A 17151-nucleotide genomic window follows, 5' to 3' on the forward strand; every position below is an offset into this window, starting at 1 on the left:
CAAAGTCCCCCTGGCAGATTCACCCGTCCGCCAACTGTAAGGTTGGATGGACCACAGAAAATCGGGGTAATTGGAACTTTAATAGGCTTAATCGACCTCTTAATTGTCAGCGGGCACACTCCCGACTATAGTGTCTGCCCGCCAACCGAAATGCCACGTGAGTGTGGGATAACGTCGGGACGCTTGACCCACATCATCCCACGCTATCTCACGCTCGAGCGTGTCCGGTGTGCGCCCCCATGCCAAGCTAAAAATTCCACCCCCGAAGTGCCAGGCAGATCCATGTCTTTCATGACAGCGTTTCGCACTCTGAGCTGCTTCCACCAGACTCACACCGCGCTGGTTATATGTACAATTTATGTTGCATACAACCCTGAAGGGGTTTACCCGGTTTCCAGTCCCTCGGTGCACTATGAGAAGGCCTTAAACAGTGACCTTTTCCCGTGGAGTTTTTTTAACAGCGGCTGCCCCGAGCTTTAGTGCGTCCCTCAGCACGTAGTCCTGGACCCTGGAATGTGCCAATCCGCAACACTCGGTCAGGGGACAACTCTTTGCGCTGGAAGACCAGCAAGTTTCAGGCAGACCAAAGAGCGTCTCTCACTAAGTTGATGGTTCCCCCCAGTCAAGTTGATGTTGATCTCGGTGTACTTTCCTGTGATGCACAGAGTCCTGCAGCTCGGGGTGAACCTCAGTGAAAACCACTGCATCCCTTTCCATATGTTACTCGCAAAAGAACATCCCGGAAGGTAGGTGGGCGGCGGTCTCTTCCCCACTGCAGACTCCTCGAGGGCAGCATGTTGGGGGGGGTGGGGGGGGGTGCGGAGGTGAGACTCCGGGTGTGCAGGAAGTGCCTGACCCTTCTCCCCGCCAACCAAGTTGAAGGTTCTGGCGGTGAGGCATTCAGCCAAATGCCAGTCTGCTCGGGGAACCACCCAACAGGACCCACCTCCTCCCATTCCCGCAGGGCCCTGTGGGTGTCCCATGTGGACCACTGCCCGATGGACTTATGGTCACAGGTGTTTTTCTGGAGAAACCTCTCTGTGAGGGATGGGTCCAGTTGAATGGCGTGTTCCACGGCAACGAGACCAGACCCATCCCTCATAACGCTAGGGAAATATAGAACCTCAACATGTGGAGGCATTATTGATTTTAAGCGCCCCACCATTGGCAGACATGCCTTCAGCTTTTGGGCCCTAAGCTCTGGAACTCCCACTTTAATTGTCTCTGCCTCTGTACATCTCTATCCACCTTTAAGACACTCATTCAAACCTACCTCTCCACCATCTGTCCTAACGTGGCTCAGTGTCCTATTTTGTTTTATAGCACCCCTGTGAAGTGCCTTGGGAAGCTGTACTACCTTAAAGACGCTATATAAATCCAGCTTGTTGTTGTGTCCATGGTGATCCCTGTGTCATGGAGTGTGGGGAACCTCGATGCGCTAACGAGTCTTTTATAAATCATTGTCTAACGCTTCACTTCTTTGCAAAGCTGCCCTGTATAATCCCATCGAGTTTATCACCCGGTTTTCCCGTGTGTTATGTTCACTCACCGATACCAGTGCCGTTTGTTCCCTGGTCACCGTGGGCAGGAGTCTCTCACGGAGGAAAACCCGGAAAAGGCTTTCTATGGATCTGACGAGGAGGAATCCAAGCAGAACGAGACGGACACAATGGCGCTCTCCAAACGGAAACCATACGTGATGGACCCCGACCACCGTCTGCTGCTCCGCAACACCAAACCGCTTCTCCAGAGCAGGAACGCTGCGGTAAGCTGTGATCCCCTGCTGACCGCTCCCTGTATCGGAGGGCTGGGAATGTGGCTTTAACCTGGACTGGTGCCAGGACCCTGCAAACTCTGCACGGGGCTGACAGAAATACAAGGCAACGTTCTCGACACTTTTCTGGGACTTTGGAGACTCTCGGTCTATCCACCGTTAGCACACAGGCTGCTGCCCTTGTCTGCAAGTGTAAACACCTTGCACCTTCTTCCCAGTCGAACAATCTGGCTCCTCCCACCCCCCCCCTCCATTTTAATCTCTAACACTCAAACCACTCAGGCCTATTGTCAGGCAGACCAGAACAGGTCATGTAACCCCTCCACCCCCCACCACCCCCATTCATCTTACCTTAAATTAAAGACACAGTCCCCAAAGCATAACAATCTTATAAACCTCACAATTGTAACAGCTCTGCCTCTGAGTCAGAAGGTTGTGGGTTCAAGTCTCACTCCAGAGAGTTGAGCAGAAATTCTAAGTTGACCTCTGGTGCGTAACTGAGTCACAGAGTCCGGCTGAGGTGCCTCCTGGTCAATAATTATCCCTCAAACAGCATCACTGAAGCACTTTATATATTCATTATCTCATTGTTGCTTGTGGGAGCTTGCTGTGTGCAAATTGGCTGCCATGTTTCCTACATTACAGCAGCGACCAGACTTCAAAAAGTACTTCCATTGATTGGCTGTGAGGCAGATTGGGTCATCCTGAGGTTATGAGAGGCGCTAGAGAAATATATTTATTTCCTCCCTCCCTCACCATCCCAATCTGAAACAACCCCAGGTCCAGGTAACCACGGCGATGGATGTGTCCACCTCGTGAGGGAGTTTGGGGGGGGTGGTGGGCCCTGGTTGCAACGCATCTTAACAGTGGAGATGTCTTACTGGGGGAAGGCAGGAGATCCATTATCTTGTGGATCCCTCAGTGACTGGGAGAGGAGGGGGATCCATTATCCAGTGGATCCCTCAATGACTGAGTGAGGAGGGGGGGGGGAACGTTATCCACTGGATCCCTCAGTGACTGGATAAGGAGAGGGGATTAATTACCCAGTGGATCCCTCAGTGGCTGAATGAGAAGGGGGGGAAATCCATTATCCAGCGGATCCCCCAGTGACTGGGTGAGGAGGGGGATCCATTATCTTGTGGATCCCCCAGTGACTGGGTGAGGAGTGGGGGGGGATCCCCATTGTCCAGTGGATCCCTCTTGGTGACTGGGATGTGGCTGCTGGGGTGGGGGAGGTTCCCTCAGGGTCGTGGGGAGGTCAGGGGTGGGTGAGGTGGGGGGAGTGGCCTGTATTGAAGTGGAGGGAATGGGGATGGCGAATCAGGCCTGTTGGGTTCAGTAAGGCAGTGATTGCGACGGGATAATGAATAAATCTGTGCATCGACCCGTTCACCATCAACAACACTTTTCACCTTTGTAGCTGCGAGGGTTCCCTCACTCGATGCTGAGCTCTCCTTTTGTGTCTTTTCCCCTCAGGTGGTGATGGCCGTAGCACAACTTTACTTCCATCTGGCCCCTAAAGCGGAGGTCGGTGTCATAGCCAAGGCTCTCGTTCGCCTGCTCCGCAGTCACAGGTAAGCAGCACCTCCCCAGCGACATTAGATGAAGCAGGCCCCATTCCTCCCCAGCGACATTAACTGAAGCAGGCCCCATTCCTCCCCAGCGACATTAACTGAAACAGGCCCCATTCCTCCCCAGCGACATTAACTGAAGCAGGCCCCATTCCTCCCCAGCGACATTAACTGAAGCAGGCCCCATTCCTCCCCAGCGACATTAACTGAAGCAGGCCCCATTCCTCCCCAGCGACATTAACTGAAGCAGGCCCCATTCCTCCCCAGCGACATTAACTGAAGCAGGCCCCATTCCTCCCCAGCGACATTAACTGAAGCAGGCCCCATTCCTCCCCAGCGACATTAACTGAAGCAGGCCCCATTCCTCCCCAGCGACATTAACTGAAACAGGCCCCATTCCTCCCCAGCGACATTAACTGAAACAGGCCCCATTCCTCCCCAGCGACATTAACTGAAACAGGCCCCATTCCTCCCCAGCGACATTAACTGAAACAGGCCCCATTCCTCCCCAGCGACATTAACTGAAGCAGGCCCCATTCCTCCCCAGCGACATTAACTGAAGCAGGCCCCATTCCTCCCCAGCGACATTAACTGAAACAGGCCCCATTCCTCCCCAGCGACATTAACTGAAACAGGCCCCGTTCCTCCCCAGACCCTGTTCCTCCCCAGCGAGCCTCAGCTGAAGCAGGCCCTGTTCCTCCTGAAGGGCCTGTCTTTCGGTGAACACTCAGGGGGACATTTCTACCTTCCGCTCACCAGAGTGGGGAGCGAGACCCCCATCTGCAAATTTTCAAGGCTGGGCAGTGGGGAAGGGTTGGGGCTGGCGGAGGGAAAATGAATGGGGCACGCGCAGTCGCTCCTGGTTGACCAGTTCCCAGAATGTTAAAGATGGAGATGGAGTGACCGGTCAGTGACAGACAGTGAAGCTTCCCGAGTCTCACTGGCGATGGGGAGACTGCGAGGGGTGTGAGCCAGAGCGAAGGTGGGTCAGTATTTCACTCATGTTTGGGTCGCAAAAGGATTCCTTTTTCATTCAGGGTGCATGGTAAGTCTGCACGATGGGCGTTTGAAGCTTCAAAATGCATCTTTCTAAAAGCGAAGCGAGTGATGGTGGAGACACAGGGAGAAGCTGATCAGCTTCATCCACTGAAAAAGAAGGATTGAGTAGATTCATTTCCCGTGGAGCCTTTGGGAGGTTGTCGATATCCAAATTTATAATTGTTGAGAGATGGTGGTGTAGCGGTAATATCACTAAACTGGTAACCCAGAGGCCTAGGCTTATAATTCTGCAGGACATGGGTTCAAATCCCAACCTTGGTAGTTGGTAGAATTTGAGTTTAATTAATTAAGCAATTCAACCTGTAATTTTTTTTAAAAATCTGGAATTGAAAGCTAGCCTCTGTTATGGTGACCATGACAACTATCATTGATCGCCATAAAAACCCACCCGGTTCACTAATGCCCTTTAGGGAAGGAAATCTGCCCTTCTTACCCGGTCTGGCCTACATGTGACTCCAGACCCACAGCGATGTGGTTGACTCTTTTTTGCCCTCTGAAGCAAGCTGTTCAGTTCAAGGGCAATTAGGGATGGATAACAAATGCTGGCCTTGCCAGCGATGCCCGCATCCCATGGGAGTATCCCAAAAAAAAAACACAATACCCTCTCCAGCACCCTGTCTGTGTGCAGTAAGACACTGCCCTGTCTTCCCTATATACAGGAACACAGCACCTCGGCCAATCTAACTTGCAAATTTGCTGGCTAATTCTTTGTGAACCGTGCAATGAATTGGCCTTTGAGTTGAGTTGAGTTTTCACAGAATCACAGAATTGTTACAGCACAGAAGGTGACCATTCAGCCCATCGTGACTGAGCCAGCTCTCCAAATTTTAAAAAATTCATTCACGGGATGCTTGCTAGGCCAGCATTTATTGCCCATCCCTAATTGCCCTTGAGAAGGTGGTGAGCTGCCTTCTTGAACCGCTGCAGTCCGTGTGGTGTAGATACACCCACAGTGATGTTAGGGAGGTTGCAGTTCACCCAGTGCTATCCGCCTACATTCTCCTCCCAGCTCTGCACATTCTCCCTTTGCAGATAACCATCCAATTCCCTTTTAAACACCTCAATTGAACCTGCCCCCACCACACCCTCAGACAGCTCATTCCAGATCCTGACCACTCGCTTCGAGAGAAAGTTTCTCCTCCTGTCCCCATTGCTTCTTTTGTTAATTACCTTAAATCTGTGCCCTCTCGTTCTCGATCCTTCCACCGATGGGAACAGTTTCTCCCTGTCTACTCTGTCCGGACTCCTCATGCTTTTGAACACCTCGATCAAACCTCCTCCCAACCTTCCCTTCTCCAAAGGAAACAGTCCCAGCGCCTCCTATCTATCTACGTAGCTAAAGTTCCTCATCCCTGGAACCTTTCTCGTGAATCTTTCCTGCACTCTCTCTAATGCCTTCACACCTTTAACTCAGAGTTAAGCACAGTTAGGAATTCCTCCCAGTACCAGACCAGTGAGCAATGGGGATACCCGAGGGGGTCAGTGATGTCCTTTCAATACACTGACCAGCTGGACCTCAGACATCACGGAGAATTTCAAGACTCATTAACCTCTCCTCTTAGCTGATGGACTTGGTTTCAGGTGAGATGCTGGAGGTGACTGAAGGGAATAGTCCACGGTTTGATTTCTCTGGTTCCATGTCTCATGGCGAACGCCCTGTTCTCCGGTCAGCTTGCTCTCTGCTGTCAGTCTTGTGTCTTACTCCTGAGGTCCAGGGTTTTGTTGGATTGTCGACTCAAATCCATGTCCCCCATTCTTCACTGGAACGTGGCCAATTAACCAAAACACCGCCTTCAGTACACTGATCATCCCACGCAACACGTGCATTTATATAGCGACTTTCACAAGCAACCTACGGCTGAATGATGATACTTTTGAAATGTAACCATTGTTGTCATGTGAGAAATGCAGCAGTCTGATTTTCGCACAGCAAGATCTCACAGACGCCCACGTGGCATTGGCCAGATCGTTTACCTTTTCTTCAAGTCACGTTGGGTTGAGGGATTGATTTGGTTGAGAAGAGATTCGGTTGAAGCGTTCAAAATCATGAGGGGTCCAGGCAGAGTAGACAGGGAAAAGAAATGAAGGATCGAGATCGAGAGGACGAAGGTTTAAAGTAATTGGCAAAGGAAGCAATGGAGACATGAGGGAATGCACTGCCTGAGGGTGTGGTGGAGACAGGAGGACTCCCCTGCTCTTTTTCGGTGCTATGGGATCTTTTATGTCCACCTGTTAGGGCCGGTGTAATCGAATGTGTTATCGGCCCTCAATATTTGGGCTGGGTTTGCTTCATGTTACTGCTCACTGTCTCTCCCTCTCTCCACACAGTGAGGTGCAGTTTGTTGTGCTGCAGAATGTTGCCTCCATGTCCATCAAGCGGAGGGTGAGTCATTGTTCGTGCCTTTACCAGTTGCTTCAGTAATCTGCAGTTGACCTGTGCAACTGTGCTTATAAATCAGCCTGATGGGTTTATCTGTTGTTACTGATGCTATAAGCATGTGGGAGAGGAGTCCCTTTGATCACATGTCTAGCCTGACTGACAGCACCAGGGCATGACTGGAATGTAGTGAGGGAACGACTGGTGGAGGTGGGGTTGGGTTTAATGTGGTCCAAGTGTGACTAATGTTGGGACTGGGAACGGAGACCTGTTAACATCGAGGGTGGGTAACAGATATCGACCACCAACTTGGATGAATTGCTATCAACCAGGAGTGAGTGGAGAGACTACAAAGGCTGGGAATCATTATCCTTTGGAGCAAAGAAGGTTAAGGGGAAGATTTAATAAGTGCGGTGGTGTGCTTTACTCAGGGAATCTGAGTTAGAATGGCGACACACACTTTCACATGTGAGTTGTAGTCTGGAGTTATGGTAGAGGGTCCAATGTCCTTCCCATCACATGGTTGATCAGGAATCTCTCCCACTCTTACTGCCTCCTGTTGGTATGTGTTGGTAGGATTGGCAGGCTGATATTCAACCTATTTAGGCCCGGTTATGAACGCATCTTCTTTGTCCATCAAGCCCAAGGATGGGACTCGAACCCAGACCCTCTAGCTCAGAGGCAGGGACACTACCCACTGCGCCACACAAGACCTGCAGATTTAATAGAAGAGTTCAGAGTGATGAAGGGCTTCGCCAGAGCAGGTGGGAGGAACTGTTTCCAGTGGCAGGAGGGTCGGTAACCCAAGGACACAGAGTGAAGATAATTGTCTAATGAGCTGTGGGGGTTGTGGGGGAGGGATGAGGAGAAAATACAAGGGAAAATGTGCAGAAAGTATAGAGGAAAGAGCAGAGGGAGTGGGACTAATTGGATCGCTCTTTCAAAGAGCCAGCACAGGAGCGATGGGTGGAATGGCCTGTTTGCCGAATGTCTGATTCAGTGGAGTTCATGAGTGAACAGATCTAAGCAGAAGCTTGACAAATGCTGAGAGGAAAGTAAGGATGAAGTTCTGGGAGTAAAATTAAAGGTGAGAATGACAGGATTAACGAACATTTGGTTCATGTTGAATTTTGAACCCATGTTGCTGATGAACGGTCAAATCTCTAATGTCATTGGACTGATCATTAATATCGCTTTGACTTTGATCTTTAAGGGAATGTTCGAGCTCCATTTGAAGAGTTTCTACATCAGGTCCACAGACCCTACCCAGATTAAAGTGTTGAAGGTGGGTCTGTACTCACAGTTCCTGTTGATTTCGGTGTCTGTGTTACACACTAGAAAAGCACCATTATCCTAACCCTCCTCTTCCCTTGTCTTGTGCAGTTGGAGGTCCTGACCAACCTGGCCAGTGAGACTAACATATCAACCATTCTCCGCGAGTTCCAGGTAAGGAAAGAGCAGCCATTTGTGTTACTCATTACCTCCTGTGCAAAACAAACTGTAATTAATACCAGCTCACTCCCACTGGGAGCAGGTATCCCTCCGCCCCATCTCACTCCCACTGGGAGCAGGTATCCCTCCGCCCCATCTCACTCCCACTGGGAGCAGGTATCCCTCCGCCCCATCTCACTCCCACTGGGAGCAGGTATCCCTCCGCCCCATCTCACTCCCACTGGGAGCAGGTATCCCTCCGCCCCATCTCACTCCCACTGGGAGCAGGTATCCCTCCGCCCCATCTCACTCCCACTGGGAGCAGGTATCCCTCCGCCCCATCTCACTCCCACTGGGAGCAGGTATCCCTCCGCCCCATCTCACTCCCACTGGGAGCAGGTATCCCTCCGCCCCATCTCACTCCCACTGGGAGCAGGTATCCCTCCGCCCCATCTCACTCCCACTGGGAGCAGGTATCCCTCCGCCCCATCTCACTCCCACTGGGAGCAGGTATCCCTCCGCCCCATCTCACTCCCACTGGGAGCAGGTATCCCTCCGCCCCATCTCACTCCCACTGGGAGCAGGTATCCCTCCACCCCATCTCACTCCCACTGGGAGCAGGTATCCCTCCATGGGAGTGAAATATGGTGGAGGGTTCACTGCCTCACTGGGAGTGAGATGGGGTGGAAGGATATCACTGCCTCCCTGGGAGTGAGATGGGGTGGAGGGATATCACTGTCTGACTGGGAGTGAGATGGGGCGGAGGGATATCACTGCCTCACTGGGAGTGAGATGGGGTGGAGGGATATCACTCTGACTGGGAGTGAGATGGGGTGGAGGGATATCACTGCCTCCCTGGGAGTGAGATGGGGGTGGAGGGATATTCCTGCCACACCTGGAATGAGATGGGGCGATATCTGGATCTGTGATATCCCTCCACCCCATCTCACTCCCAGTGTAGGTCAACCACTCCAGCTCAACTGATCTTCCAATATAATGTTAGCTAAACATTGACTCTAGTGATTAGAGAGCGATGATCAGAAAAATATCTTTACAGACGGGGAGTTTGGAAAGCGGGATTATCTAACAGCAGCTGTTGTAGAAGCAGAGCCTACGAATTTAACAGTTGTGCTGTCTTAAGAACAGAAAGTAGGTAGAAGAATGAGTGACTTGTCTCCCGGGAGCAACAGTTAGTGACTGAGGAGAAATAATCCTTGTGTAGGCTATTCATGCAATGCACAACACCCCAAAGATGCGGCATACAAGCAGGCTGCCTTGTCCGAGCCCCCCTGGTCTACCCCCCTCCCCCATCCCGCCTTTGTTCCAAATGCATGCCAGTTGTGAAGATAATGGTGTTTGGGGCCAATGAGAATCACCCGGAAACACTGAGTCCTGAGAGAGCAACTGGAGGAGGAGAGAGAAAAATGCACAAACTTGGGGAGAGAGAGGGGGAAACAGAAACTGGGGGAGAGAGAGGGGGAAACAGAAACTTGGGGGAGAGGGGGGGGGAAAACAGAAACTGGGGGAGAGAGAGGGGGAAACAGAAACTGGGGGAGAGAGCGGGGGAAATAGAAACTGAGGGAGAGAGAGAGGGAAACCAATGGGGAAGAGAGAAACAAACTGAGGGGAAATAGAGAGAAACAGAAACTGGGGTGGAGAGAGAGAAACAGAAATAGGGGGTGGGGGAGAGAAACAGAAATAGGGGGTGGGGGAGAGAAACAGAAATATGGGGAGAGAGAGAAAAACAGAAACTTGGGGGGGGAGATAGAGAAACAAACTGAGGGGAAAGAGAGAGAAACAGAAACTGGGGTGGAGGGAGAGAAACAGAAATGGGGGAGAGAGAGAAACAGAAATGGGGGAGAGAGAGAGAAACAGAAACTGGGGAAAGAGAGAAACAGAAATGGGGGAGAGAAAGGGAAAAACAAACTGGGGGAGAGAAAGAGAGAAACAAAAACTGGGGGAGAGAAAGAGAGAGAAACAAACTGGGGGCAGAGAGAGGAACAAACTGGGGGCAGAGAGAGGGAAACAGAAACTGGGGGAGAGAGAGAGAAAGTGAAAAACAAACTGGGGGAGATAGATAAAAAAAGTGAGAGAGAAACAGAAACTAGGTGAGAGTGTATAGAGTAGGAAGAGACTCTAGCGGAATGCAGTTTGGCTAAATGGCTGTTTCCGTGCTGATTCTATTTAAAAAACATTTATTTAATGATTATATAAAATCCTTTCCTTGAGTAAAGAGGCCGCTGACCTTTGTTACTCAAACTCTGGGTAAAGTGTCTGAAATTCCAGGTCTGCTAAGATAATCCTCTATTTGTCTTTCCACCTCAGCCACCCCATAATAACCCCAACACAAAGTCCCAGATCCAAATCCCTGTCTTCAGAGTAACAACAAACACAAGGGATTCTGGTGGTAAAGTTGTAATAATTCTCCTTTGATCAGATGGGCCCTGGAACCTATGGAGGTGGAATCATCTCATCCTTTGTTGAAAACAAGAGGTCAAACCAAGGTCAGGTGCATTGTGACCTGAATTAAATAGGCCGGCTGCACAAACACAATGGACAACCTAATGGGCTAGTGAGTTAGTTACTTCAGCTCAACTCTGTTAATTTATATTAAATCACACAATTGTTACAGCACAGAAGGAGATCACTCGGCCCGTCATGTCTGTGCTGGCTGTGCGAGTGAGTAACGTGCCTGGTGCCAATCCCCCACCATCTCCTCCTAGCCCTGTACCTTCTTTCTCTTCAGATAACAACCCAATTCTCTCTCAAACACCTTGATTGAACCTCTATCCACCACACCTTCAGGTAGCTCATTCCAGAGCTTAATCACTCGCTGCGTGAATAAGTTTCTCCTCCTGTCTCCATTGCTTCTTTAGCCAATTACCTTAAATCTGTGTCCTCTCATTCTTGATCCTTCCACCAGTAGGAACAGTTTCTTCCTATCTACTCTGTCCAGACCCCTCATGGTTTGGAATACCTCGATCAAACCTCCTCTCAGCCTTCTTTTCTCCAAGGAAAACAACCCCAACTTCTCCAATCTTCCACGTAACTGAAGTTCCTCATCCCTGGAACCATTTTCATGATCTTTTCTGCACTCTGTCTAATGCCTTCACACCCCTCCTAAAGCGTGGTACCCAGAACTGGATGCAGTGCTCCAGTTGAGGCCAAACCAGTGTTAATATAAATAACTTCCTTGCTTTTGTTCCCTATGTCCATATTTATGAAGCCCAGGATCCTGTTTGCTTTATTAACCACTCTCTCAACCTGTTCTGCCATCTTCAGTGATTTATGCCCATATACCCCCAGGCCCCTCTGCTCCAGCACCCCCGTCAGAATTATACCCTTTATTTTATATTGTCTCTCTGCCTTCTCCCTACCAAAATGAATCACTCCACACTTCTCTGATTAAATTTCATCTGTTGCTTGTCTCCCCATTCCTCCAATTTGTCTATGTCATTTTGAAGCTCTACACACTCCTCCCCACAGTTCACAATGTTCCCAAGTATAGTATCGTTTCGAGCTGCTGCTGTTAGCAGATTGTCTCTGGGAGACTGGCCTTTCTGACCCGTCTGCTGGGAACAGGAAGTTGAATTTTGTAAACACAACTTGCAGGGAGTTACCAACTCTCTCAGATTGCTGCGGCCCCTCCACAAATGCACAGCTAATCTCCAGGGCGTTGTCAGTAAAACACAACAGCTATGGAGCAGATTGCACATAATGAAACCTCCCAAGGAGCATTATAAAGGAAGATATGACCCTGAGCCGCAAATGAGGGACAGGTCACCAAAAGGTCAATTAGCGACGTAGGTCTTAAGGAGTGTTTTAAAGGAGAAGACCGAGGCAGAGAGGTTTAGGGAGGGAATCCTGGAGGTTAGTGCCCAGAGGGTTGAAGGTACTCCCACTAACTGTGGAGCAATTAACATGAGGGACGAGCAAGAGGCCAGATTTGAGGGAGTTTTGGATTTTAACCACACCTTTTTTAAAAATTTGTTCATGGGGTGTGGGTGGTGGATTTGATACCCATCCCTAATTGCCCTTGAACTAAGTGGCTTGCTAGACCATTTCAGAGGGCAGTTAAAAGTCAACCACTTTGCTGTGGACCTTGAGTCATGTGTAGGCCAGAGCGGTTAAGGACAGCAGATCTCCTTCCCTAAAAGACATTAGTGAATCAGATGGGTTTTTAACAATCGGTGATAGTTATCGTAGTCACCATTACTAAAACTAGTTTATATACTAATTTTTTAATTGAATTTAAATGTCCTTTGAGAGGGCATTTAAGAGTCAACCACTTTGCTGTGGGTCTGGAGTCACATGTAGGCCAGACCAGGTAAGGACAGCAGATTTCCTTCCCTAAAGGGCATTAGTGAACCAGATGGGGTTTTTCTTGGTCACCATTACTGAGACTAGATTTATATTTAGTTAATTGAATTTAAATTCCACCAGCTGCCTTGGTGGGATTTGAACCTATGTTCCTAGAGCATTAACAAAAATTGCTGGAAAAACTCAGCAGGTCTGACAGCATCTGTGGAAAGAAAGACAGAGTTAACGTTTCGAGTCTGTATGACTCTTCATCAGATCTAAAGAGAAATAGAGATGAGGTGAAATATAAGCTGTTTAAGGAGGGGTGGGACAGGTAGAGCTGGATAGGGGGCCAGTGATAGGTGGAGGCAAAGGAGAGATTGCCAAAGATGTCATAAACAAAAGGACAAAGGAGTGTTGACAGTGGTGATGTTAGCTAAAGGTTGTGCTAATGGTGACATTAAGGGTGGAAAGCAGGATGAGCAAGTGACAGATGGCCCTAGTGGGGGTGGGGTGGGGGACAGTGTGGGAGAAAAGACCAAAATAGGCTAAAAGATGGGGATAAAACAATGAATGGAAATCAATTAAAAAAAAATAATGGAAATGGGTATATAAAAATTTAAAAATAAATAAATATCTGAAAAAAGGGGATCGGAAAAGGGGGTGGGGATGGAGGAGAGAGTTCATGATCTGAAATTGTTGACTCAATATTCAGTCCGGAAGGCTGTAAAGTGCCTAGTCGGAAGATGAGGTGCTGTTCCTCCAGTTTGCGTTGAGCTTCACTGGAACATTGCAGCAGGCCAAGGACAGACATGTGGGCATGAGAGCAGGGTGGTGTGTTGAAATGGCAAGTGACAGGGAGGTCCGGGTCATTCTTGCGGACAGACCGAAGGTGTTCTGCAAAACAGTCACCCAGTTTATGTTTGGTCTCTCCAATGTAGAGGAAACCACATTGGGAACAACGAATGCAGTAGACTGAATTGAGGGAAGTGCAAGTGAAATGCTGCTTCACTTGAAAGGAGTGTTTGGGCCCTTGGACGGTGGGGAGAGGGGAAGTAAAGGGGCAGGTGTTGCACCTTCTGCACTTGCATGGGAAGGTGCCGTGGGAGGGGGTTGAGGAGTAGGGGTTGATGGAGGAGTGGACCAGGATATCGCGGAGGGAACGATCCCTGCAGAATGCCACCGGGGGAGGTGAAGGGAAGATGTGTTTGGTGGTGGCATCATGCTGGAGTTGGCGGAAATGGCGGAGGATGATCCTTTGAATGCGGAGGCTGGTGGGGTGATAAGTGAGGACAAGAGGGACCCTATCATGGTTCTGGGAGGGAGGAGAAGGCGTGAGGGCGGATGCGCGGGAGATGGGCCGGACACGGGTTGAGGGCCCTGTCAATGACTGTGGGTGGGAAACCTCGGTTAAGGAAGAAGGAAGACATGTCAGAAATGCTGTTTTGGAAAGTGACATCATCGGAACAGATGCGACGGAGGCGAAGGAACTGAGAGAATGGGATGGAGTCCTTACAGGAAACAGAGTGTGAGGAGCTGTAGTCGAGGTAGCTGTGGGAGTCGGTAGGCTTGTAATGAATGTTGGTGGACAGTCTATCACCAGAAATTGAGACAGAGAGGTCAAGGAAGGGAAGGGAAGTGTCAGAGATGGACCATGTGAAAGTGATGGAGGGGTGGAAATTAGAAGCAAAATTAATAAACTTTTCCAGGTCTAGACGAGAGCATGAAGCAGCACCGAAACAGTCATCGATGTACCGGAGAAAGAGTTGTGGGAGGGGGCCGGAGTAGGACTGGAACAAGGAATGTTCCACATACCCCATAAAGAGACAGGCATAGCTGGGGCCCATGCGGGTACCCATAGCCGCACCTTTTATTTGGAGGAAGTGAGAGGAGTTTAAGGAGAAATTGTTCAGTGTGAGAACAAGTTCAGCCAGACGGAGGAGAGTAGTGGTGGATGGGGATTGTTTGGGCCTCTGTTCGAGGAAGAAGCGGAGAGCCCTCAGACCATCCCGGTGGGGGATGGAGGTGTAGAGGGATTGGATGTCCTTGGTGAAGAGGAGGCGGTTGGGGCCAGGGAACTGGAAGTTGTTGGTATGATGTAGGGTGTCAGAGGAATCATGGATGTAGGTGAGAAGAGACTGGACAAGGGGAGAGAGAATGGAGTCAAGATAGCAAGAAATGAGTTCCGTGGGGCAGGAACAGGCTGACATGATCGGTCTGCTAGGACAGTCCTGTTTGTGGATTTTGGGTAGGAGGTAGAAGCGGGCCGTTGGAGGTTGGGAGACTATCAGGCTGGAAGCTGTGGAAGGAAGATCTCCAGAGGAGATGAGGTCAGTAACAGTCCTGGAAACAATGGCTTGATGTTCAGTGGTGGGGTCATGGTCCAGGGAGAGGTAGGAGGAAGTGTCTGCAAATTGACGTTCAGCCTCTGCAAGATAGAGGTCAGTGCACCAGACAACAACAGCACCACCCTTGTCAGCAGGTTTGATGACAAAGTTGGGGTTGGACCTGAGAGAATGGAGTGCAGCAAGTTCAGAGAGAGACAGGTTAGAGTGGGTGAGAGGAGCAGAGAAATTGAGACGACTAATGTCACGCCGACAGTTCTCAATGAAAAGATCAAGAGCAGGTAAGAGGCCAGTGGGAGGGGTCCAGGTGGAGGGAGAGTACTGGAGGCCCACCTATTTCCATTCTTATTATTTTTTAAATTGATTTGCATTCATTGTTTTATCCCCACCTTTTAGTCTATTTTGATTTTTTCTCCCACACCATCCCCCACCCCCACTAGGGCTATCTATCACTTGCTCATCCTGTTTTCTAGTCTTAATGTCACCATTAGCACATCCTTTAGCCAGTATCACCACTATCAACACCCCTTTGACCTTTTGTTTATGACATCTTTGGCAATCTCTCCTTTGCCTCCACCTATCACTGGCTTTCTATCCAGCTCCACCTGTCCCACCCCCCCACCCTCCTTAAACAGTATATATTTCACCACATTTCTACTTCTCTTTAGTCCTGAAGAAGAGTCACACGGACTCCAAGCGTTAACTTTGTCTTCCTCTCCACAGGTGCTGGTCAGACCTGCTGAGTTTTTCCAGCAGTTCTTGATTTGGTTTCAGGTTTCCAGCATCCGCGGTATTTTGCATTTTTCCTGGAGCATTAGCCCCTGGTCTCTCGGCTCCCAGACCGGAGACATCACCGCCACGTCAGCCTCTCCCCGAGACAGTGTTGCCGAACCATTATGATCATACTGCCTTCACTCTTTGTCTTTCTCTTTAGACGTATATCAAAAGCCAGGACAAGGATTTTGTGGCAGGCACTATCCAGGCTATTGGACGCTGTGCCACCAACATCAATGAGGTCCGTGATACCTGCCTCAACGGATTGGTTCAACTGCTGTCCAATAGAGACGGTAAGGGCCAAGCAGCAGATGGCCAGTAGCGAGCATTGAGCAGCAAAATATTTAGCGTCTGACGCGAGGTTCAAGCCATTGTAACTCCTGCCGCCCACCCGCAGGCGTGGCACCGGTGTGCGTGCATGCTCAAACACGCCCCTGTCTCTGACGCCGCTGGCAAGGTGGGGCTTGTCCCTATCTGAGTTACCACAGGGGGGGGGATCACCACCGCCGCCCCCACACAAATAAAACGAAATTAACGAGTTTATTAAAACGCTATGTGTGTCCTTCGGGTTAAGATTTTGTGTGAGGAGCACACGCTTTCTCGTGGCCCTGCTTGCTCAGTTGGGTGATAGTCAGGCTCTTAATTCCAGGGACACTGTTTCGAATCCTATGAGGGATAACATATTTCTTAAGTATTTTATTTGAAAAACTGTTTTTTCTTGATTTTTGCCCCCAAAAAAATGTTCTTCACGGTCTCTTGAGTCCAATGGGAGTTGGGAATCTCGTTTACTGAAATTTCCTGACTCACTGAATCATCAGAAGCAGAGGGAGCAGTTGATAAATGAGAGGTAAAGTGTTACAAGAAGCTTACAATTGATTAAGGACTGCACAGTATTGTTAGTCTGTGTCAAACCAATTTGTTTGTTTTAGTGCAGCAGCTGACGCATACAGGAAGTGCTCCCCCTGGTGTTTGTTTTTTGTTCTTTCATGGGATGTTGGCATCTCTGGCAAGGCCAGCATTTGTTGCCCATCCCTAGTTAACTTTGAACTGAGTGGCTTGCTGGACTATTTCAGCAGGCAGTTAAGACATTCCTGTAGTAATAGAGTTCCATGTGGGCCAAACCAGGTAAAGATGGCAGATTTCCCCTCCCTAATGGGTATTAGTGAACCATATGGGTTTTTATGACATTTGATCTTAGTTATCATGACTGACACTAGCTTTGAATTCCACATCCAGCGATCAAACCTAAATTCCACCAGCGGCTATTGTGCGATTTGAATCCATACTTTCAGAGCGTTAACCTTGTTCTCGAGATTGCCAGTCTAGTGGTGCTACCGCAACACCACCATCTCCTGTCATCCCGGTTAGCCCTCTCGCCAATCTCCTGCTGCCCCCGTCTCAGAGCAGACCTGCACAGCAAGGAGCTGCCTCGCCCTCTCCCCACTCTGTCACACACATGTCGTGTCTGTGCTCCTTGCCCCTTTGCCCCGTGGCACTGAAGATCGAAGCGGCTGGTGCCCA

The 17151-nt window shown here is 49.7% G+C and overlaps 1 protein-coding gene across 4 annotated transcripts in view; it reads left to right on the forward strand.

Annotated features, from left to right (window-relative positions):
* The window catches only part of LOC121271979 (AP-3 complex subunit beta-2), a 204079-nt gene that overhangs the window by 124827 nt on the left and 62101 nt on the right, over positions 1-17151 (forward strand). For all 4 annotated transcript variants that reach the window (XM_041178247.1, XM_041178248.1, XM_041178249.1 and 1 more), the window contains exons 8-13: positions 1589-1765; positions 3251-3348; positions 6733-6787; positions 7995-8066; positions 8165-8227; positions 15791-15923. In XM_041178247.1, coding sequence (XP_041034181.1) covers positions 1589-1765; positions 3251-3348; positions 6733-6787; positions 7995-8066; positions 8165-8227; positions 15791-15923 — 598 coding nt within the window. The remainder of the gene's footprint in view (positions 1-1588; positions 1766-3250; positions 3349-6732; positions 6788-7994; positions 8067-8164; positions 8228-15790; positions 15924-17151) is intronic.

The sequence above is a fragment of the Carcharodon carcharias genome, chromosome 32 (assembly GCF_017639515.1).
Source record: "Carcharodon carcharias isolate sCarCar2 chromosome 32, sCarCar2.pri, whole genome shotgun sequence".
Classification (NCBI taxonomy): domain Eukaryota; kingdom Metazoa; phylum Chordata; class Chondrichthyes; order Lamniformes; family Lamnidae; genus Carcharodon; species Carcharodon carcharias.